General features: G+C 53.2%; 8 protein-coding genes across 8 annotated transcripts; 6 read left to right on the top strand and 2 right to left on the bottom strand.

The window, feature by feature from the left end:
• Window positions 1-3,418: 3,418 nt before the first annotated feature.
• A1O7_01900 (uncharacterized protein) lies at window positions 3,419-4,947 on the top strand (the record flags this gene model as incomplete). The annotated part of the gene is made up of 2 exons (XM_007755936.1): window positions 3,419-4,660; window positions 4,717-4,947. The coding sequence occupies 2 exons, from the start codon at window positions 3,419-3,421 to the stop codon at window positions 4,945-4,947; spliced, it is 1,473 nt and encodes a 490-aa protein (XP_007754126.1).
• A 1,409-nt stretch (window positions 4,948-6,356) lies between these two features.
• A1O7_01899 (uncharacterized protein) lies at window positions 6,357-7,148 on the top strand (the record flags this gene model as incomplete). The annotated part of the gene is made up of 2 exons (XM_007755935.1): window positions 6,357-6,879; window positions 6,937-7,148. 2 exons carry the CDS (start codon window positions 6,357-6,359, stop codon window positions 7,146-7,148), a joined length of 735 nt encoding a protein of 244 aa, XP_007754125.1.
• A 2,170-nt stretch (window positions 7,149-9,318) lies between these two features.
• On the top strand, window positions 9,319-11,412 carry A1O7_01898 (uncharacterized protein; the record flags this gene model as incomplete). Its single annotated transcript, XM_007755934.1, has 7 exons — window positions 9,319-9,381; window positions 9,453-9,560; window positions 9,610-9,918; window positions 9,981-10,755; window positions 10,850-10,981; window positions 11,042-11,068; window positions 11,120-11,412. 7 exons carry the CDS (start codon window positions 9,319-9,321, stop codon window positions 11,410-11,412), a joined length of 1,707 nt encoding a protein of 568 aa, XP_007754124.1.
• A 1,463-nt stretch (window positions 11,413-12,875) lies between these two features.
• Window positions 12,876-15,307, top strand: A1O7_01897 (uncharacterized protein; the record flags this gene model as incomplete). The annotated part of the gene is made up of 2 exons (XM_007755933.1): window positions 12,876-14,916; window positions 14,970-15,307. 2 exons carry the CDS (start codon window positions 12,876-12,878, stop codon window positions 15,305-15,307), a joined length of 2,379 nt encoding a protein of 792 aa, XP_007754123.1.
• Window positions 15,308-16,188: 881 nt separating this feature from the next.
• On the bottom strand, window positions 16,189-17,682 carry A1O7_01896 (succinate-semialdehyde dehydrogenase; the record flags this gene model as incomplete). The annotated part of the gene is made up of 1 exon (XM_007755932.1): window positions 16,189-17,682. The coding sequence occupies one exon, from the start codon at window positions 17,680-17,682 to the stop codon at window positions 16,189-16,191; it is 1,494 nt and encodes a 497-aa protein (XP_007754122.1).
• A 517-nt stretch (window positions 17,683-18,199) lies between these two features.
• A1O7_01895 (uncharacterized protein) lies at window positions 18,200-18,886 on the top strand (the record flags this gene model as incomplete). Its single annotated transcript, XM_007755931.1, has 1 exon — window positions 18,200-18,886. The coding sequence occupies one exon, from the start codon at window positions 18,200-18,202 to the stop codon at window positions 18,884-18,886; it is 687 nt and encodes a 228-aa protein (XP_007754121.1).
• A 12-nt stretch (window positions 18,887-18,898) lies between these two features.
• Window positions 18,899-20,153, bottom strand: A1O7_01894 (phosphatidylinositol glycan, class U; the record flags this gene model as incomplete). Its single annotated transcript, XM_007755930.1, has 2 exons — window positions 18,899-19,137; window positions 19,184-20,153. 2 exons carry the CDS (start codon window positions 20,151-20,153, stop codon window positions 18,899-18,901), a joined length of 1,209 nt encoding a protein of 402 aa, XP_007754120.1.
• Window positions 20,154-20,405: 252 nt separating this feature from the next.
• A1O7_01893 (uncharacterized protein) lies at window positions 20,406-22,433 on the top strand (the record flags this gene model as incomplete). The annotated part of the gene is made up of 1 exon (XM_007755929.1): window positions 20,406-22,433. One exon carries the CDS (start codon window positions 20,406-20,408, stop codon window positions 22,431-22,433), a length of 2,028 nt encoding a protein of 675 aa, XP_007754119.1.
• Window positions 22,434-22,646: the final 213 nt, after the last annotated feature.

Genomic DNA, 22,646 nt, shown 5'->3' with positions numbered 1-22,646 from the left:
TTCTCCCGGATTTCTTGCGTCCAGCTCTCTCCACTCGGACTCACGTTGTCGGCTGGACATGCTTGCAAAGTTGGTCATGTTGTTGAATCCAGCGTAGGGCGTCGTGGTCGGGCGTAGGCAGTCGTACCACTTGCCCTTAGGATAGCAAATTGATGAAACTTTGGTGGAAAGTTGACCGTGGGACGGAAAACGCTTATGCGTTGGAAGACACCGAGTTGCGGGGGGAGGACATCATCCCTTCAAATTCGCGATAGCGATGTGGAGGTGATGGGGTAGCAGGCTTCGACAATTACAAGAGTAATGGGCGCGGACTGGCTTCGGGTTGAGGACTGTTTACCTCGTGGTGGCCGCAAGTCTGGCGCAGGCCGCAGTGTCTTTAACCTGTCGAGCAAATCTAGAATTCAGAGCTGCTCACAACAATGCTCAAGTGTTGGGAGGTGAGCTTGTTAATGCTTTAAATGTCGGGGGTTGAGCTTGTTCTGTGGCTTACCAGCCATGATTGTAGGTGGGCCTCTATACACCTAAGATCCGGGTTAAGAAAAGCATTACTACACAGTAGTGCATGAGAACGTGAGAACGGCAGATCGTGGGAGTATTTTCAGCTTGTGATCGAGCGAATAAGTAAGAGGTTTCCGCTGCTTGCCTAGCAGACACACCAAATGCAGGGCTGGTGCCCCTGGACAGGATTGGATCGCATCTCCCACTGGCTGTTAACGCGAGCATTGCATCAATGCTTGCTGATCAGGAGCAATGAAAAAATCAGAGTTGCTGAAAAGCGATTCAAGGACTGCCATCCCAAGCAAACACCAGATTGGATGTTGTTGGCACGAGTATACCGGGTGAACTATGTGTCACGAAATGGTCGAGGAGAAAAGATTTACGTACGGAGTACACAAGTAGGAGAAAACTGTGTGGGGAAGGAGAAATCTGCCAGAAGGCTGTGGCACAGCCCTATCGAAAAGCGCGGAGGGAGGGGAAATCATTGTCCCGGAGAGTGAAAATTTTCGCATTGCGTCCTCGATGATCCCACCACTCCGTAGTGGCAAGGGTGCTCGTACTCGCAAGTGAGGTTTCACACGTGATGGCAGCCGAAACTCCGCTCCTGAAAAGGTGCATGGTGGGAGGACATGCAGACCCGCTGAATTACCACGAGTCAGATCGTCAAATTTCCGAACCTCGCCAAATCGGCAGTCTGTGCAGGTTGGTTGCGGGGTAAGGCTGGTAAGTACGTACACAGTACGAGGTAGTGGGATAACTTCGCAGATCGAGAGAAAGGAATTCCCTTCCCGAAGGTAAGTCAATTGATGAAAGTCTTAGTCGAGGATCCCCACGAGTTAGGGCCTGAAGGACCATTCCCTTGATGGATGGTAAGGATGGTAGACACCTATGCACAGAGTATGGGGTACCAACCACCGATAACGCAACATACCTCGTAGGTCGTATTGGTGAATGGGGAAGGTGTGATGGACGGTGACTTGTGGCTGGGAAGATTGCAACACGTCCAAAAAACCGGGGAGGATGTTGCGCGATAAGCGACGAAAATGATCCTTCGAGTCTTACCTCGTACCGAAAACTGAGGTGCTGTTGTACGCTGGTGTCTGTGCGTGTAGAGGGCCGAATAGACAACCTAGGCAAATCCACTTCAAAAGCAGCCTGCTCTCAAAGACCTCAGAAGACAGTTTGAGTCCGGTAGCTTCACAGAGCTCCATGATGGACTAAGATGGACGCGAGTACTCCGTACCCGTACGGAGGCTAATCCACCGTTCCTCCTCCTTAACAGGGCCCGCAATCAGCCTTGGAATGCAAACTACTCCGAAACGAGGCTTCGTTCAAGCCTTGTAAATTCTACGATCAAAGCCTGGGGCGGTAATCTTGACGTGTCAGGCTGGAATATCAAGACGCAATGATGATTCTTGCCTCTAACCAGGTCTGATCTCAAGACCTCCGTCTGGAATTGAACCATGGCGAACCACAAGGGTTTTGGCGATTGTGAGTTAACGGAAAATGTAATAGTGTCCCAGCAATTTTGGGAAGCTGAAGTACGACTTGTGATTGATGCATGGGGAAACCGAGTCCCTTATCCTCGTATCTCTCTGGTTGCATTTGGTGCTGATGGGCTGATGAGCGCATGGCTTCCTGAGGGGCAATAGTTTCGTTGGCACCTGCGATTGGTTTTCTTGCTAGCTTCTCGGAGGCAATATCTGTTGTGGGAAGGCCGTTTTCTAGCCTGACGGCAGCCCTGGCCAGTCGCTGTCCTTCTCCTGGGTGACTGCAAAGCCTTGTCCTCCTAGAGGTCGGTCTTGGTTGGCTCTCTTGTGGATGTTAGGCTTCCCCACCTCTTGTGTCCGGTGGGCCTGTGGTCTTGCCTGGCGGCTTTTCTCACCATCTTGCTGTGCAGCCTCGGCAGATTGTCGCCCAGTTGAAATCAAGGCTTGCTGGCTCAACTGGCCTTGCCACTACTTGCGTTCGTGCCAATTTGTGGATGATAAGGGTGGCTGTTTGCGTGATTCATCCTTCCCACGTTGGCGGCGCTGGGACTAAACGTTAAAGGATGAGGTGATCGGTTGAGGACGCTGCAGCTGCTATCAGGAAATGAGCTTCGGTCCATTAACACGTGCACTTACTGCTGTCTCGTCCGGAGTAACTCGTATGTGAGGGAGGGATCAAAACACACGGGAGGAATGCTTGCATGCTTGGGGAAGAGAGGGTCGACCAGTGACAACTGCGGGCAAGTCCTGGGTTCTGAAGCCTGACTCGATGATGAAGCGAGCCTGAGCCTGATTGCAACTGCCACCACCCCCCCATTGAATTTACCGTGGCTCGTTCAGTTACGGTGTGCCGTGCACCTCTCCGCAGCCTTATTACAGGCTAATTAAGCCTCGTCCGATTCCTCTTCATTTGCACACGGCAGCGTCCCCTCTCCATTTGAATTCCTCTCACCCTGCCCACACTTTCCTCTTTGTTTTCCCCAGGAAGACAGAGCAGGTGCGACGGCCAGCCAGCATTCAAGGTCCCAACTGATTACCGCGTCTGTGAATCTCGCCGTCAGCCCTTCAGTTTCTGTGCTTCACTCACGACTGCCTTCTCTTGGCGCGGGTCGCCACACCTTCGCCAACCCGGCAGCTCACAACTTCTTGTCGCGACTGTCTGGCACGTCAACCTTACATTAAGTCTTGCTCATTTTGGCGTCAAGGCGACCCTACGATTCGCAGATTATTATAACACGGCGACCGTCGACGCGAGCATGGACGACCTCTTCTGAGGCCTTGACTGTAGTGGACTCGAGCCCAGAAGCCTCGCGCCTTGTTGCCAACGGCGCACGCCTCGTCGGCTTCGCTTCGCTCAACTCCGTCCCTCACCCCGGAATCACCACTCACCCGCGCCTTACCACTACAATTTACCGGTGTATTCGCCCATCATGGCTACCGACACAAACATCAACATTACTGCTGCATCTTTGCGCGGCAGTCCGTCCGACCGCATCATCAAACCACGACCTCGCAAGGACTCTCTGCAATCAATCTCTGGCTCCGACACCCACCCTGGGCGCGTGGTGAAGCCTCGTGCACGAAAATCTCCTGGGTCCGGAGCTAAGAGATCTGAACCTGCCAAGCGGAAGTTCATCTGTTCATTCTCACACTACGGTTGTGATGTCGCCCTCAGTTCCAAGAATGAGTGGAAACGCCATGTCTCAATTCAACATCTCCAATTGGGGTTCTATCGCTGCGACGTTGGCTCATGCAACCCAGACTTCAACCCCAATGTCCCTGGCCACAAGCGTGTCTACAACGACTTCAACCGAAAGGATCTCTTTACCCAACACCATCGGCGCATGCACAAGCCCGAGACTGGTCCAGGCTCAGGTCCCATTGCGCCTGGAAATGCCGGGGACAAGGACTGGAGAGCCTTTGAGGACAGTCTGGAAGAAGTTCGCAATCGATGCTGGATGGAGAAGCGCAAACCACCACAGCGCAGCACTTGTGGCTTCTGTGGCAGAGTTTTTGAAGGGGAAGGCTCCTGGAATGAACGTATGGAACATGTTGGTGGTCATTTTTCTCGCGATATTGTCGAAGCCAAGGAAGAACGTGAGGACGAGGATCTCACCAACTGGGCGCTCTTGCAAGGCATCATCAAAGATGGTGGCAACGGTCGTCATGTTCTTGTTGATCAACCGCCAACGGCCACCGAACGTCCTTATGTGTCGAGAGATCGAGATGTCGCCATGACCGATGCGCCAAGCTCGGATGGCATATCCCGTGATGCCGAAGGCTCTCCATCGTTGAGCGCATCCTCGAGAAAGCCAGACACGGAGAGCAATTACCCCAACCTGGACAGTCCCCGTGAAGGTCGCCGTCTCAGCAACGCCATGAGTGCCAATGGTACGCCACGTGCTCCGTCGGCACCCTTGCTTGCGGCAGCTGGACAAGCCCTTGCTGCGGCTGCTCTTGGTGCGACTCCGGGCTCTCCAGAAAACAAGCTGCAACCTCCACCCACTCCTCCTGAGCGCAGAGGGTACAATCTGGCACCGCCACCTCTGCAGGGGGCGAGACAATCCTCAGCCCCTGCTGATAACGGCAGCGGAGACCGGCTAGAGGATCTTATCAATCAATTGATCAAGCCCAAGCCGCCCAAGACTCACCGTCGGCTCACGTGGAAATGCGTAAGTGGAGCGTGAATCCGTTTTCGCTGCTTTACACACTAATCAACATGCCACAGGATTGCAACCTCGAAATGTCTGTGGATATTGACGATGCCGACGAAACCGCCATTGAAAACCTCCAGGACATCAGCATCATTTGCAGCAAGACATCTAACCCCTATTTGAAGGTCTCTAAGAGCGGCAAGTATCAGGTGGTGGCTTGTGATGAACTCGCCGGCTACATCTGGAAAAACTCCAAACAGCCAGTGGAGCAACACAACCGTCCTACCGAGGTTCCCGTCAGCTAGAGGAGCAGGCGTTGCAGGAAATCACGAGAAAAGCAAGGGTTGCAGTGCTAAACGACAGTGTCCGAAGTAGACGTCGTTCGAAAACGAGACCATCACAATCGACACCCTCGTGGGCGCCAATCCCCATACGTTAGCTTCATCAATTACTTCTTTCAAGCGTCGATATGGTTATTCATGGTCGTTGGCGCTTAACGACTACGCTACAAGCCTGAGAGTCGTCACGATCGGATACGGAATTGCGAGACACGGAAAATGCCTGGGGTTTTCCAGACCATACAGATTTTACACGGACGACACACAATGGGTGGGCAGCATGGTTTTATCCTCCATTGTCACAGTGAATAGAACGGCGATGGTAGGAATCTTGCTTGGTCTTTGAGAGAATTGTTGGTTTCACAGGGCCTATGTCTGCTGAGGTCTCCGCCTTGTGATTGAAGAAGGCCAGAGAGTCAAAATTCCAATTGCCTTTGCACTCCTTGATCTTCAATGCCTGCCAAAGCATGTAGTTGCTTTCTTTACCTGCAATTCTGGCGCCTTGTAACTCCTCGAACCCTCCATTGTACGCAAATCACCACAAGGGCCACGGAACACCAGGAGTATTCACTAGCACGATGGTCGGACTCAAGATAGCTTAGCCTTGCACCTCGCCCTCGCGGATTATGTGACCTATCTGGAGCGTGAGAGATGAAGAGTGGAGAGGTACGGTGGTTAGAAAGTGCACGCCGGGGAATTTCCTGATGATTGCGGTCCACGAATGGAGGGCCACGAAGGATACAGTACCTGTACTTTGCACTTCACGTCACGCCTGCCTCGCCTGCAGGTTGATAGCGAGGCAGGGTCAGATACGTGCCGAGTCACCTTTACGGCAGAGCGCGAACAAGGGAACAGCCGAAGTTGCAGCTGCTTCTGCATGCTTGGACGGGCCTTGGGCTTAGGCCTTTGCAACAGGCCCAGGCAGACCCTCTTGACTTTCAGCCAAACAATCTCTTGATCGAAAGCACGTTCACAACATCTCTCCACAACCAGCCCACCCGTCATCCATATCTGATGTCTGAGCAAATCACTTTCAAAGACGCCACATTCCACAGGCTGAGGACAGTATCTCAGCGGCACATCAATATGGCGTTGGCCAGCGCATGTTGTTCTAAGGAGGACCTTTATCCTGTCCAATCTGCCGTTGAAGCCCGCTTTAGAAATCTCACTTTCTAAATCATGGCCTTGAGTGAGAGTTTCTTCTGCGTAGCTGTCTCACCGCATTCCCAGATCTTGTCTTTCCCGTCCAATCCTCGCTGTGGGCTAATTAGAATCCAGCGGTTGCGTTGAAGATCCTGGTCCGGCAGGCCCTGACCGTCAAAAGAACCTCTTTTTCGCCGTAACAAGACGCGAACAGTGGGACCGCAGTGGCGGCAATGTCCAGCCAGTCCAGATCTTTAGACATCCGCGACTGGCCCTTACAGCAGACGACCCGACAAGGTAGCATTACTTCATCACTCAGTTCTCCTTCGGAAACCACCAGTGTACATTTTGCCAATCTGAACCTGCCACCTACACCAGCCCTGTCTGGCCGCAGCGATTATGGCCGCCTATCATCTAACGGACCCGAGAACAGCGTCCACGTTCCCTTGAGCAAGCCTGTCCATATCTCTTTCAGCAAAGGCAGCAAGCTGTTCAAGTTGAAGTATTCGCAGATTCAGCTGCGGAGGGACGGTGCAGGACATCTGAAGCAGATTGAACTGAGCGACCCAGCAGGCCTGCAAAGTGCATTCATCCATTCATTCCCAGGCACCAAGATCCCTATCCCTCATCTCGAGCAACCTGTCACCTCCAGCACCTCTCATATCTCCCGGGTATCATTCCTTGAGGAACAGAATGTACAGACGGCACAGACTTTATTTCAAGCACAGCCCCAGTACACCTTCGAGACATGGGAAGGTACGTAGGACTGCACGCGCCCTCAATATTCATGAACGGCGTCTTATGAGCCCCCAGATTGCGTCCATTTCCAAGAAGCTCTGCTCAGCCAGACAGTGGTCTTCACGGCTGGCATTGCAGAGGCAAAGTCAAAGGGCCGTGGTGAAGAATGCATAAGCCAGAATCTGCGGATACTGCGATCTCGGACAGGGAAGCAGACGATTCTGTTCTTTGCAAATTCGCAGCGGAAGGAGAAGAAGCGCTATATCTCAATACCGCGTAAGTTCTGACGACGTGCGCGGGAAGCCGCGGTGGGCCAACCAGCAATGGCATCTATCTGGCACGAACGGGTCGTATAGAAGGCCATCCGCCGGGCGCTTGCGCCTTACGCCCCCACCTCTGTGTACTGGGCTCAGGATCGCCCGGTCTCCTTACGATATGAGCTTGCTGACGGACTTGCAGTTGACTGCATCGATCATATTGAGCAGAGCAAGAAATCAGGGCGGCCAATGTCCATTTCACTGCGACCAAACTTCGACTTGCTGGCACAGCTGAAAGCTCTGCACGTCTTGTTCCTGGACGAGAATGGTGAGTATTCCCTTCGGACGGTTGCTTCTTCCATTGCAGATGCCACAGCTATGTCAGCTAACGCTTTTTCCAGATCGTGAGTGCCCCATTCTCCCAAATGACAGTTGCAGTTGTTGCGATCAGTAGTTACCTTACGCTCCACCCACTCCCGTATGAGCTAACGGGATGTCTAGAAAAGAGGTTCTTCGGCCTGCTGTGCCATGGAGTGGGTTTCCAGGGATGATGAGAAGCTGTATCTACGTATGATGTGCATGAACTCCTGTTATATGAGCGTATGAGCGATGATGAGGATACCCAGTGACGATAATTATACCGGTAATGACTCGGGCGATTTTGTTTCGGGCATTTCGGTGAGGACAACAATCAGAGGGTGCAATGGCTGGACTTCAGATGAACAAGAGTGCTGTTGTATAACCGATCAGACTCCCATTCCGATCTGCTGCATTATCTTCGAAATCGTATGGCTTTGTTACTGGAACCAGCACTGATTTTCTGAGCTTACCCGCCTTGTCACTAAATTCCAGAAAATCCGTACCTCGTTGGCAGAGCAAAGAATTACAGCATGTTGGCGCCCGGAGCTTGGTCCAGATCCCTGGTCCTGGTCCTGGCCCGGGGGGTGGAGGTGCGAGGGTCCCTGCAGTCGTTTCGACCGGTGGGATGGCGGCGTGGTCGTGGGCTGAAGCACGGCTTTCGCAAGGCATTATAAACACAGTACGGGATAGCGCGGGCTGCGAACGGCCTACCGGCTCCGACCATCTCTCCACTAAATACACCGCGAAGATCCAGCCTTAAGATGCCTCACAGCAAGAGGTGAATCTGCTGCGCAGCCGCTGGCATCAAAACCGCTGGCGAGACTGTGTATACCCATTACTGATCCTCCGTAGCGGTCCGAGTGGTTGGAACTAAGCTCGTCCTTGCCTGGCTTATGACGCTCAAGTCGATGGCTAAGTCGTAACTCCCAAGCTCTCCAAGGAGGAAGGTGCCGGAAAAAGACTGATGGCGACACTGGAGAGCCAAGGAGCCTGCCGAGATCATGGCAGCCTAAGAAGATGGCTGGGAAGTCGAGCAGCATGCGGAGGCCTTGGGGGTCTTAGTACTGTACTCCGTAGAGCGCAGATGGATCTCTTCGAGATCCAAAAAAGGAGAAGGCTCGGAGACGAGGCCGTCGAGTTCCTCGCTCCCACGGCACGTGTCGATCCTGCGAATCTGACTGGGCGCTCTGAGTGTGCAAATCTCACACCTTTAGCGACGCCACCTCGACACCAGGAACGCGCCCAGTGAGCCTGGCAAGCCTCCTCGAAGCACCTCGCCAATCCGTTACACAGAGCACAACATGCGACCTTGGGCTGTACAGTACAGCCGTGACCTTGACGTCGCTATCCCCCAAACTCGGCGTGGGCACACCTTCTCTCCTGCGCAAGGCGGCACTCATGGAGACTAGCCGATATCTACAGGAGAGTTCCGATCTCTGGCATACTAACCATCGAAACACCTTGCGCGGAATGGTGCTCTCACTGGTCGATGAGCTGGTGCCCCCGCGTCCGTGGTTCCACGCCTTGCAGGGCCCCGGTTCTACGAGAAAGTAGCCTGATCATCGCCACACTAAAGACGCTTCATACTCGAGTCCCGCACCTCAACAGCCAAAAGCAATTCAGGCACTCGTCCTCACGGCCCCAGCGCCCTCCATTTATTCCTATCAACCATTATCTTCGTCCATCTGCCGTCCTCCATTTGCTCCAGCTCACAGTTGCAACCTGGCCAGCGGCGCTCCTCTCGCTTACTGTTTCGCTATTCTCAGTCGTCTGCACCATGGATCGTTGACGGCGGGGATTCCTCGCTTCCCGCCCCATTTTGGACCCCTCGAACCCCGTCATGGGACGATGGCGCGGCCGTCTGTATGCGACTGATCGCGCAAGAGATTTCGATCATGAAAGGGTGAGTGTTTGTTTCCAAAGCAGAGGCTGCGTCCGCAGAGACAAAGGAACTCACATCGCGCTTGCTCTCAGGATCGCCATGTGCGTGTCCGCCAGATCTACGAGACCATCGACCGACAGCCTTTCCAATGGGTCGTCGTTCTGGTCGCCGGAGTAGGATTTCTGCTCGATGGATTCTCGGTAGGCCCAAGTCTGTCGCAGTTCGCTCCCACCATTAATAGTGCGACAGCTCTTCGCTGCCAACATTGCGCTCCCCTTGATAGCCTACGTGTACTGGAATCAAGAAGTTTCCACCTACAAACTGACCTGTATTAATATCGTCACCCTCACTGGCACCTTGATCGGTCAAGCCACATTCGGGTTCCTGGCCGACAAGAAGGGGAGAAAGACGATGTATGGCATCGAGCTACTCTTGCTTATTGCCTCGACTCTCGGCGTCGTCATGAGCTCCGAAGGTCACAATGGGAGCATGAGCGTCTATGGATGGCTGATATGGTGGAGGCTGATGGTTGGGATTGGAGTGGGTGCGGATTATCCAGTGAGTGTTGGGTTCGACGAGGCTCTGGTGAAGCTGACCACGTGGTGCTAACGTGGCCATAGCTCTCTGCCACGATTTGTGCCGAGTTCGCGCCCACACGTCATCGCGCCCGAATGATGGCATGTGTCTTCTTCTCGCAGCCGCTCGGGCAAATCATGGGCAACCTCATCTCTTTGATCGTTATCGCCATCTCTCGCAAGTCGAGCGAGGACTCGGATGACCTTCGACGTTCCGTAGACATCATGTGGAGGTGGATTATCGGTATCGGCGTCGTTCCGGGCGTCATTGCTCTGCTTTTCCGTTTCGCTATCCCCGAAACACCACGGTTCCTGCTCGATATCGAAGACGATCCGGTCAAAGCCGAGTTTGATGCCACACAGTTGTTCGGCGAGACTTCCTTGAATAATGAGATGGAGGCGGGAATGTGGTGTGACTCGCTTCCGGAGTCTGCCCTCTCAACACGCTCACTTGATGACCGATCTGACGCCAGACCATCATTTACCGTGGCCTCGGCGCCTCCGGCCACACTTAACTCTTCTTGGAAGATCTCAAAGGCCGACATCAAACAGTACTTCTGGACAGAAGGCAACTGGAGGACATTGGCAGCTGTATCATGGTGCTGGCTTCTGTTGGACTTTGGGTATTACGGCATTGGCCTCTCCAATCCACAATTTCTGGCGAAGACTTGGGGGAATTTGAACATTACCGGACCTCGGCCTACGTGGAAGACCAACGACGACCCGGACGCCGACGTCTACGACATGTTCATGCATACTTCTATCCAAGCACTAGTGATATTGAATATTGGGAGCTTTATTGGAGGCTTGCTATTCATTCGTAAGTCTCTCTGGCCTGGACCCGATCAGTACCGCCGGAGTTCGAAAGACACTGGCTCTGCCGAGATTGACTTCCAACGCTGACGATATCCTAGTGGTGTCCAGCCGCTTGAATAGGGTATCTCTCCAGAAATACGGCTTTTTGGCTCTGGGCGCTCTGTTCATTGCCTTGGGCACGGAGTTTATCACAGTCCATCAGGAGGGTGCGCTGGCAATCACTCTGTACGGTAAGTTCTCCATTCCGAAAAGGCCCTGTTATATTGGTTCAATCTGACCGGGTTTGACAGTGTTTGGCCAACTGCTTTTCAATCTAGGTATGTCTCATCACATGCAATACACTCTTTTCCGTCTCTGATGGTGGACAGGCCCGAACTCGACAACATACATCATCCCTGCTGAACTCTTCCCAACACGCTACCGGTGTACATGTCATGGCATTGCCGCCGCCTCCGGCAAGCTCGGATCAATCCTGGTGCAGGTGTTCTCCTTCTACTACAAGTTTGGGTCCTCCTCGCCAGGCGACAATCAGACGAAGCGCTACGGTACGATCCTGGTCATTTTCTCGGCGTGTATGATACTTGGAGCCGCCATCACGCACTTCTTCGTTCCCGAAGTTCAAGAAAAGGCGAAGCGGGGATCACTTTGGGCTGGCAAGTGAGTATTCCTTGGTTCTTTATCGCACGGGACACGGCGTACAGACTCCGTTCGGTGCTGACGAATGTACTAGCTCCAAAACACTCGAGGAACTGGCGCTGGGCAGATGGTCCGCCGGCAGCCTAAGTGTAACACGCTCTGTACCGGTCAGGAGCATTGATGCGTTATGAGGTTGCGGTCATGTTCAGAATATCACTGTCCAAATGAATCTCGCACGGCGATAATGGAGTTGATGATCGAAATGTGGCGTGTACAGAATCAGTTGGGCATGCGCCCGTTGATGCGCAAAGAGCTGGAAAAGCGTGTTGAGCACTATACCCCGGATAACGCAAGTTTGTAGAGATACTGTCTAATGCTGTGCTATGCAGCTTGTACCATTTGACTGGCGTGACCCGGGACGGACCGGGAAGACGACGCTTGGCACAATTTAAGCTTAATCTTGAGCCACATCCCATTTCTTTCTGATTCTCGTCAACGTAACTCGACCAACTTCGCCCTCGCACATGGCTCAGGGCATATGGTCTGAGTCGGCCATACCGGCGCGTGGATCACTGTACACCTGAAGCAGTGGGAATGGCACAGCGAACCAGTCTCAGCAGACCGTCGTGGTTGCCGCTGCATCCTTGTGCGAGTTTCAGCGACCTTGAGTACTGCTACTCCGTATATATAGGTATGCATACCAGGTACATACCTGGGTCAATGATATGTACAGCAGGCCTTAAGGTGTGATCCCAGCTTCACGTACGGAAATGAGGTCTCTGCCCCGAGGCTAGGACATCTCTCTGTCGCCGGTCTCCCGAGTTACAACTCTGCTCGCACCTCTCCCGTCTCGATGACTCTTCACTGGTATCATTACTCGGCAACTGCTTTTCAACTTGCTTTCCTTCGCTCTGACAATATTTTGTTTCACATCCGCGTGATTGAGGTCGACATCAACGCAAACGGCGGGTTGCACTGCTTTCCTTCTCCATTGCCTTCTTCTCTGAGCTCAGTAGATATCCTCTCCAACATCGTCCAGCGTATCTCTCCTTCTTCCCTACTTATCCCTTGCCTTCATTCATACCGAGATGATGTCCTCCAAACCTCAACGGTACACTTTCTTCTGACATTCCAGGGCACGCTTGCGTCTCGATCAACAAGCCACACATACTACACCTGCTTGGCCTCCGACCTCGAACTTCGGAGACGAACTTAGCATCGTCACAACCCCAACGAACTCGCCAGCCAACGACTACTGTTCTACCTCATTCGACTCTGTTCACCCGTTCTGCAATCTTCAGCCAGCGACTGCCGGTCTACCTTAGTCGACCCTCATCTCAGGTTCTGCAATTTTTCAACCACTCTTTCAAGCTCTGTTTCCTTCGCCTCACCCTTGCATTCAGCAGTTCCTGAAGCGACGTCTACTTCTGTTCTTACGACCACTCTGAGCCACGTCCAGGAACACATACTGGAAGGCATGCAAACACGATGAGTGAAGTCATTGTGACTAGAGATCAAGTTGCGGCACTGAACTTGACATACCCACCTTTCCGAGAGCCGTCCTTCGAGTTGGCCGCAACTCAAGGTAGAAACCTTGCTGAACTGATTGCGCGTGAATTGAAAAAATGTCCTCACGAAATTCCACAACGACTGCTGCAAGAAGCAGAGTCCCTGGCAAACGCTCAAATTCCCACTGAGAGATTGATTGGTTTCATTGGCAATTCGGGAGCTGGAAAGAGCAGCACCCTCAACTCCGTCCTCGATCAGGTCGGCGTGGCAAGGACTGGTGCCTGCGGTTCTGCTGTCACACCTTTCGCCGCCGAATATCGCATCTGGCAGGAGAGGCATCATTCTGCATTCACATTGGAATGCGAATTGATGTCTCACCGAGAGCTCGGCGAGTACGTCGGTGACTTGCTACGTGACTTTTGGCGGATTTCAGCCGTCGACAAGGGGGCCCGAGATCCCCAGGACCAAAAGACCTATGACGACGGCAAGGCAGCGCAGGACATCTTCCAGGCAGCTTTTGGAGACCTCGAAGACTTTGATATGGACTTGCTCGAGCACGGCGACGACGATGAAAGCATCGAGCAGGCGAAACAGCATCTGATCAAATGGTGTCAACAACTCCAGTTCCCAGACGATATGCAGGACGATGGCACCTGGATCCAAGAAGCGCAGGATGCAGAGGAATGCCAGGACCAGCAATCACTTCTCCAAGACCGCGGTCTCTGGCCTTTCGTCAAACGTCTCTCTATCTTCGCCGTTATTGGTATTCTGAGCCGAGGCCTCACCTTGGTTGACCTTCCCGGGTTCAATGACACGAATCTCGCGAGAATCAGAGCAGCCCGCAAGGCTCAAAGTAAGTGCGACGATCTATGCCTGGTGGTAGACATCTCTCGGGCATGCGATCTACCCATCATCCCGCAGAACCTGGAGCTCATGAAGGCAAAGGCCGAAGCTCAGATGTCTACATGTGTCAATATCACTATCATATGCACACATTCAGCGGCATGTTTGGAAGGCAATCGCGTCCTGGAGAAACTAGCTGGCCGCGCCAAAGTCAGCAAAGCAAGGGCTGAGATTCAGCAGGCCGAGACAGAGAGCGACAAAGGCGTCAAGGACGCCCAGCGTAAACTTGACACACTACTGATCACTACCCGAAATGAGAAGGTTGTGAAAGACTTGAAGCGAAAGTACGGGTCGTACGTCAAGAACGGAAACTTCAAGGTCTTCTGCATCGACAACTCTTTGTACTCGAAGGCCAAGACAGAAGAAGAGAAGGAGCTAAGTGGCATTCCCGCGCTTCGGCAGCACCTCGAAGACCTTCCCGCGGAGCCGCTGTTCAAAGCTACGGATCTTTTCCTGGCAAAGGAAATTCCAGCATTGATAGGTTCCTTCGGCAATTGGGTGGAGTCTTGCAGGGTAGACCTAGAGCTTGAGAGCCGTCCACCTCTTCCAGAAGCGGCCGAGCTCGAGGCATGTCATGAAGATCTTTCGGAATGGGTCACAAGGATGCACGATGTCTTTGGGACGAGCATAAATTCTCCTCTGAAAGAAGGTGCTAGCAAAATCTGCAAGGCATGCCTAGAAGTGGCACGAGGTTGGGAATCATGGCCACATGCATCAGTGGGCTCATGGGCCCGGCACGACGGGAACTATTGCACCGCTGCCATGGGTACAAGATGCTGGAACGCGGAGCTCTTGGAGTGCTTCAACGACGAAGTGATGGGTCAAAGCTGGCACGACTTCGAGGTGCATACCGATCCTCTACTCAAAACCCTTCAGGCTAAAATTACTGAACGCGTGATGACATACGCTGCGCAGTGCCGCGAACTTCAAGCACCCACACACTTCGAGAAATCACTCCGGAACAGAATGGACATTCTCACAAGCGCCATGGAAAATGCCAGAAAGACATACATGAAAGGCATGGGACAGATGAGGCTCGGTGCAAACAGTGCGCATCAAAGCTCTTACATCGTGGATTGTATGCTTGAGACGTACAGGGAAGCCGGCCGACTATGTGGTAAGAAGCACCTTCCCTTGACGTTTCATGTGAACATGACTGACGGAAAACAGGGCATGCCGCTTCGAAGAAACGCCACCGTATGCTACAGGACCGAGTTTCGAGTGATGATTTCGTCGATGATTTCAGATCGCGATTGTTCGAGGAATTCCGGGAGATCATCAAAAAAGTCTCCGGCCGTATTGACACAGCTCTGAAAGCCACGATCGAGGCCGTAGAGTCCGATCTCGACGCGGTCCGGCCCAGGAAAGGCAAGGAAAAGTTGTTCAAGACATTCCCAGAGTACGGAGCGGACTGCGAGCGCATGTTATCGAAGGCGCACACCCAAATGGAGGAGATCAACGAACTTGCAGCGCAGGCACGATCAATGGCGAAGGAACAGTACAGTTGAGACAGGTTCACAGGAACGAGCATGATAGGCATGAGGCGAGGACACGGACAAGGAAGGCAAGGCTGATGCCACATCTGAATAGTCGAGCGGACTGTTCTGACAATGATTGGTCCCACCACCAGCACCTTATGTGCATCGAAATCGACTCAAAAACACAGAATTTGAAATTGCAACAAAGTCAGGCGACGACGGCGAAAAGAACACGATGATCTGAAGGTTCGCTGCAGCTCCGACTTGAATACAGCGGAACGATTTGACGACGAACCCATCCGCACCACACATCGTCCTCTTGACGCGGGACTTCGCCAGCTTCTAAATTATCACGAAATCTACTGAGCTCGTCCACTAGCTGGCAGAGAGCCGCGTTACGCCCCCGGCAAGGTGATACGGACGTACAGGCTGGGAGCCGCCTGCACGTAGCGACCTACATTGAGAATTGAGACGTATTGCACTTCCAAGTGAACAAGTATTTCTGCTGCAAACATACCCGTCGCCACCACTCAATACATACACCGGTACGTACGTAGGAATCATCGTGCGACAACTTCTCATAGCCGTAGCCTCGGTACCAGCTCCTATTGCCTTGAAACCAATTACGCTGCGTCGCCACAAGATTGATTCATACGACTACTGTATAGGGAAGAACAACGACCTCATCGCCCCTAATGGGTCACGGCATCCGTGCCTGGGGCAGCCTCACTATTCCACGGCTGTTGCTAATAGGGTCAAAGACCGCGCGCAACAACTACAGCACAAACGTCCAAAGCACGCCGCTGAGCGACCGCCTGGTAAGGGCATGGAACCGCAAGCTACTGTATCTTCACCTTTTTGAAACTGTTAGGATACAGTAAATATGACATTTTCCCTTCAGCATCCACTCATCAGCCCTGCAGATCGTTGCTGATATTACCGATGGTAACGCTCTTGATAGAGAGATACTCCTCAATGCCATATTTACTTCCTTCCCTTCCGAAGCCACTCTGTTTGACTCCTCCGAATGGTGAGGCGGCATCCGAGATCAGACCGGTATTCACGCCAACCATGCCCACCTCGAGGGCTTCGGCGACTCTGTAGATCCGGCCAATGTCTCGCGAGTAGAAATAACCGGCAAGGCCAACCTCAGCGTCGTTCGCCAGCGCAACGACTTCCTTCTCCGTCTTGAAGGGGAATAAACCCGCCACTGGACCAAATGTCTCCTCCTGCGCGATCGCCATGTCATTCGTGACGTTCGTGATCACTGTGGGGGCATAGAAATTCGAGCCCAAGTCAGGCAATTTCTTCCCTCCGATGATGACTTTGCCGCCTTTCTTTTCCGCGTCTCGAACGTGAGAGTCGACTTTCTCGATCGCACGATCATGGATTACAGGCCCGTGCGTGATGTTGTCGTCGAAGCCGTATCCGACCTTGAAGTTTCCGACCTTCTCGGCAAACCGTTTGGCGAATTCGTCATAGATTCCTTCTTGGACGTATAACCTGTTCGCGCACACGCAGGTCTGTCCAGAGCTGCGGAACTTGCATGCAACGGCACCGGCGACCGCTGCGTCCAGGTCGGGCGCGTCGTCGAAAACGATAAAAGGTGCGTTTCCGCCCAGTTCAAAGGAAAGTTTCTTGAGCGTGCTGCTTGCTTGTTTCATGAGGAGCTTGCCGACGTTCGTGCTCCCGGTGAAGGAAACTTTCTTCACCCGCGAATCTGAGGTGAGAATGGAACCGACCTCGGCTGTATTCTTGAGCGCTGTAATGATGTTGATCACGCCCGGAGGGAAGCCCGCCCGGCGAGACAATTCGGCCAGCGCATTGGCGGTAAAGGGTGTTTCACCGGGCGACTTAGCCACGACTGTGCATCCCGCGGCAATGGCGGGGCCAATCTTTCTTGTGATCATGGCGGCAGGGAAATTCCAGGGTGTGATGAGACCACACACGCCGACAGGCTGCTTGAGTGTCATGACTCTGTTTCCTGGGACGGAGGCCGGGATTGTATCGCCGTAGACTCGAGGCGCCTCCTCGCTAAACCACTGGAAGAAGTTTGCCGCATAGGTGACCTCTCCTTTGGCGTCGTTGAAGGGCTTCCCATTCTCCCACGTTATCAGGGTTGCTAAGTCGTCGGCGTTTTCGACCATCAGGTTATACCATTTCCGCAGCAATGTGGCTCTTTCTCGGGGCAGGGTCTTCTTGAACGAGTGGAAAGCCTCGGCAGCGGCGGCGATCGCATTGTTCGTATCGTCAGCGCTGAACTCGGGACATGATCCTATTTTCTTTCCGTTGCCGGGGTCGTGGACGTCGAAGGTCTGTGAAGAGGCGGCGTCAACGAATTTACCGTTGACAAAGGCCTGTTGGATGAGGAGAGAGGGGTCCTTGAGCTTGGGGGCGGAGGACATCTTGGCCGTGGACAGTACGCGATAGGAGGGGCAGGCTGAACGGTATATGGATGAGGGAAGACGAGGACGCGAGGAGGAGAGCAGCGTGCGGATGTAGAGAGAGGCCATTGTGCGCGAAGGAGAGAGAGGTTATACGAGTAGAGGAGCGGCTTGTTTTCGTGCTGGTGATGCGCCCTCCTCTTCCAGCGATTTATGTCATGGCCAATCAGTAATCACCTCGACCCGAAAGGAAGCATCTTATCCACTGGGGGGAAGAGTTCAACCACGTCTTACTGGCTCGAGTCGCGGGAGCTTTGTATCGAACTCGATTACTTCATGGCGAGGAAGCTCCAAAGCAGATGCGGAGATCTCCCCTGATGTCATCCTTCAGAGGGGGAGAAGGCCGTCACGTGCATCCTATCGACGTTGATTGATACGGTGCAGTACTCCTACCGTGTGTGCGGCTCTTCTTTCCCGCGACGTTTCTTCGGAGCACGCGTCGTGATTGTCCTTGAACTGTGAGTAAACAACCAGCGCCATGTCAGATCCCAAGCGAGTCAGGCGACGCCCAACGCGGCAGCAGAGCAAGAAGTCTCAAGATCGGGCAGATGGGGAGGGGAAAGTCGTAGAGACAGTCAATGCTTTGTCATGCCAGGACTTCTTCCAAAAGTACGAACCCCACGAGGCGCGTGTCAAGTTGTTATCCAGTGATCCACAGCTAGATAGTGTGACCGTAGATGATGCGGCGAGTCTGTCAGAGCCTTGGCGGGAGACATGTCTGAGATTGATTGAGCACACTAGCGCCCATGACTACGACAGCTCGGACTTCGGGTGGTCGGTCAGCAGGAAGAGGAAGGAGATGAAACTACCAGAGTTGAAATACATCACGCTTCTCGGCCAAGGCACAATTGCTGGCTTCATGTCCTTTATGGTCACTTACGAAGACGGCTTGGAAGTCCTCTACATATACGAGATCCACTTCTTTCCACACTGGCAGGGCAAAGGGTTGGGCAAGCAGCTGATGGATGTAGTCGGAAAAATTGCCCTCAATATCGGTCTCGCGAAAGTCATGTTGACTGTCTTCCGGGCGAACAAGAGGGCTGTTGACTGGTATACCAAGTTAGGCTACCAAGAAGACGACTTCTCTCCTGGTCCTCGCAAACTCAGAAATGGCACAGTGAAGGAGTCCAGCTACATTATCATGTCCAAGCAGTTGAAGAGCTGATGCGATTGTCGTCTATATTTGGCGCACACTTTTACCCTTCATTTCCGGTCGCTCCATCTCCCATTCGTCACGCATCACGGCGAACAAGGTGTCTGCAACAAGGATTGTGAGGCCCAGACTCCAAACCAGAGTGATGGCATAGAAGAAGTTGGCATTCCCAGATCCAGCGTATATCCACAAGTGGTGGAACGCAGGCCCGAGGAGGGTCGAGTACAGCAGGACTGAAGCTGCTATGAATGTGTATCGAGTTACTGGGCAAGTCAGCGTCTGCACGGAGCCCGCTGGGAGGGGTCTTACAGGGAAGAACATGTTGGTACAAAGGCAGGAACCCAAGATATAGCGAAACGTCGGCTATGCTTGGGTATGGTTTAAAGATCGCGAACAAGCCGAGGAGACTGGTAATGACAGAAAGAGGTTGATTCTGAAGTCGGAGAGTCATGCCTCCAACGTAGCCGACGAGGTGCAGCCAGAAGACACCGATGAAAAAATCCCGGAAGGAATCGAAGATCTCGATGAAGAAGTACCACCACAGTCCGACGTTGGGTGTCAGGTCAGGGACAGTGATCTGTGCGCCGTAGCACGACGCGAGGAAGTCCCAGAAGCCGTGGGTCAAGACTGGCACAGTTGCCAACAGGGCTGCCAGTCCTCCAACGTAGGATAGAATCGAGGTGGTCAGGGAAGTTGACGGAGATTTGTGATTGTGGATCAAGAGCAGAGTCGGCGGTAGGAGCAAAGCTGGATACATGGACAGATATGTGCCAGTGGCCAGGCCAAACATGGCTCGGATGGCATCTCCCGAGGAAGCATACAGGACTGCTTGGATGATAGCCGCGTTCGTGAAGAGACTGGTGCTCCGCCCAAGACAGGACAGAATGGTGAAAGGATTGAACAGATAAGCCGCTGCAATGAGTGGCCCGTCCAGCTTCCGGAACCGAGGGCTCGGAATCCGCAGGTTTTCTGCGATAGAATGGAGGGACATCGCGTTGAGAATGTCCAGGCCGACGAAGACGACCGTAGATGGTATTATCTCAAAGATGACAAGGAGTAGTGGAGCCTGGTGGAAGACACCGCCATCGTAAGGAGATAAGCCATGTTGGTACAGAAAAAGACCTTCCTGGAGTCTCCTGAAACTGGATATGGGGGTCGATATCTCGACTCGGGTGGTCAGGAAGTCGGTGATGTCGGGGAAGGCGACAAACACGAGGAGTCGTAGTAGCGCTGCGCCCGCATACACCGCTCCCGTCTTGTGGTCCAGCGATATTGACATTGCGTTATAACCAGGGCTTCCTCGCCCGCATTGGAAGTGGTTTGCGATGGTAGGAAATGCAGGCGTGGAAAGGAGGTTGATCGAGGCTGATGTGGCCGTAACTTGGAGTGGAGGTAAATCTGATCTGATCTAATCTAATCAGCGAAGAGCAAAACTGCGGCACAATTTCTCCACATCATGAACTTTTTCTCCAGCAGCATTTTGTTCTTGTCTCTGCAATTGTGCCAGTTCGTCCTGCTGACAGAGTCCGCCATGGCAAAACAGAAGAAGAAGGGCCAATCTGGCCAAGCAAAGAACTACATCACCAGAACCCAAGCTGTACGCAAACTTCAGATATCTTTACCAGACTTCCGAAGACTCTGCATTTTCAAAGGCATCTACCCTCGAGAGCCGAGAAATATCAAAAAAGCGAGCAAGTCTGCCACCCATTCCACCACCTTCTACTACACCAAAGACATTCAGTACCTTCTGCATGAGCCATTGCTGGGCAAATTCCGGGAACAAAAGGCCCTCGAGAAGAAGATCGCCAGGTCGCTTGGTCGCAACGAAGTGCAGGATGCAGTTCGGTTGGAGAAACATGGCATGCGCAAGGTCAAATTGGATCATATTGTGCGAGAACGATATCCTACCTTCGTCGATGCCCTCAGGGATCTCGACGATGCGCTTTCGCTCTTATTCCTCTTTGCCAACCTGCCTTCGACCACCGAAGTCCCCGCCAGGGTCATTTCTCGTTGTCAGCGTCTCTGCCACGAATTCGAGCACTTCCTCATCGCCACAAACTCGCTTCGCAAATCCTTCCTTTCCATCAAGGGCATCTACTATCAGGCGACCATCCAGGGCCAAGATATCATGTGGCTGGTGCCGTACAAATTTGTGCAGCGAGTCACGCAAGATGTGGATTACAGGATAATGGGCACATTTGTTGAGTTTTACTATACCTTGCTGGGCTTCGTCAATTACAGGCTCTATACCTCAATCGGTCTTGTGTATCCTCCTAAGTTTGACACGGCCAGCGACGAGCGAGGCGCTGAATTGGCGGCCTTCACCATCGAAGGTCGTCAGGTGGCCGGAGCAATTGAGCAAGGGCAAGAACCACACACGATCGCCAACGGACATGCACAGAACGGCAACACAGAGTTGGTGCAGGCTCAAATAGACAAGATCGCTCAGGAAACCGTACAAGAGCAGATGGTCGGGCAAGAGGAGCAGCCAGAAGACCAACCAGAAACCGACGGCATTGATACATTCACACCTGCAGCACCGGAAGGCGACACCCTGCCACAGCCGGATGTGACCTCTGAAGATGCGGCGCGGCTCTTTTCCGACTTCACATTCTTCATCTCCCGCGAAGCACCCCGTCACCCCATCGAGTTTCTGCTCAGAGCATTCGGCTGCAAGCGAGTTGGCTGGGATAATGTGCTCGGCGAAGGAGCCTTCACGCATGACGAGACCGACCCGAGGATCACGCACCAGATTGTTGACAGACCTGCGCCGGCGCAAGCGCTTCATAGCTTGCAGGGCCAGGAAGAGGTGAATGGCCAGAACCTCCAGATAGTCAAGCCTGGATTTATCATGCCCGGAAGGATCTATGTCCAGCCGCAATGGATCTGGGACAGCGTGAACGAAGGAAAGCTGCTGCCAACCAATGTCTATGCGCCTGGCGAGACTCTGCCACCCCATCTGAGTCCATGGATTAAACCCACGAGCGGCCAGTACGATCCAAGAGCAACGCTAGAAGAGCAGGAGCTAGAAGGGGAGACCGCAGCCGCCCCGCATGGAGAAGAAGAGGAGGAGGAGGCAGAAGAGGTTGGTCACATCGTTGGAAACGACGACGTTGAGGACAACGAGCACAGCGAGGAAGACGGCGATGATGGGGACGAGGAGATAGACGCTGGTGACATGGATGTTGCAGGGTCGGAAGGTGAATCAGAAGATCTGGACGAGGACGGTCGAGATGCCTTCGCTGGGTTCGAGGACGCTGCGGAGGAGACGTCTGACCTTGACGAGGAAGCCCAACATCAGAAGGAACTTGAAGCTGAAGCAGCTGGCCGAGCTGTCAGGCCTGACGGGAACGGGACGAACAAAAACAATAAGGCCATCAAAGCTCGACAGCTTGAGCGGACCAAAAAGGACGAGGAAATCGAGCGCCAGAAGATGATGATGAGCAACAAGAAGCGGAAACTGTTCGAAAAGATGCAGTACTCGAACAACAAGCGTGACGTCCAGGCAGAGAAGCTGCGGAGCAAGCGAAGAAAGTTGGAGGCGACCGGAAAGAGATGAGGCATAAGACTCTGGTGGCCCTCAGGCAGTGTTGCTCATTAGCGTGGCGTTGGGGTTTAGAGTCCAAAAAGCTAGGAATCTTTTGTAGGCGTCGATACTGCCGTACAAACTAGATACCTGGTGCGAATTGAGTGCACCAAGTGCTTTGTCTGATGAGCTCAGTCGCGGTGGTTGCCGGCTGTCCTGTTCCTACGGAGCACACAGTAGGGTTAT

Source organism: Cladophialophora yegresii, assembly GCF_000585515.1.
Source record: "Cladophialophora yegresii CBS 114405 chromosome Unknown aczIN-supercont1.1, whole genome shotgun sequence".
In the NCBI taxonomy this organism is placed as follows: Eukaryota; Fungi; Ascomycota; class Eurotiomycetes; order Chaetothyriales; family Herpotrichiellaceae; genus Cladophialophora; species Cladophialophora yegresii.
Note: the sequence above shows the minus strand (reverse complement) of the source record. Positions and strands in the feature narration are given on the sequence as shown.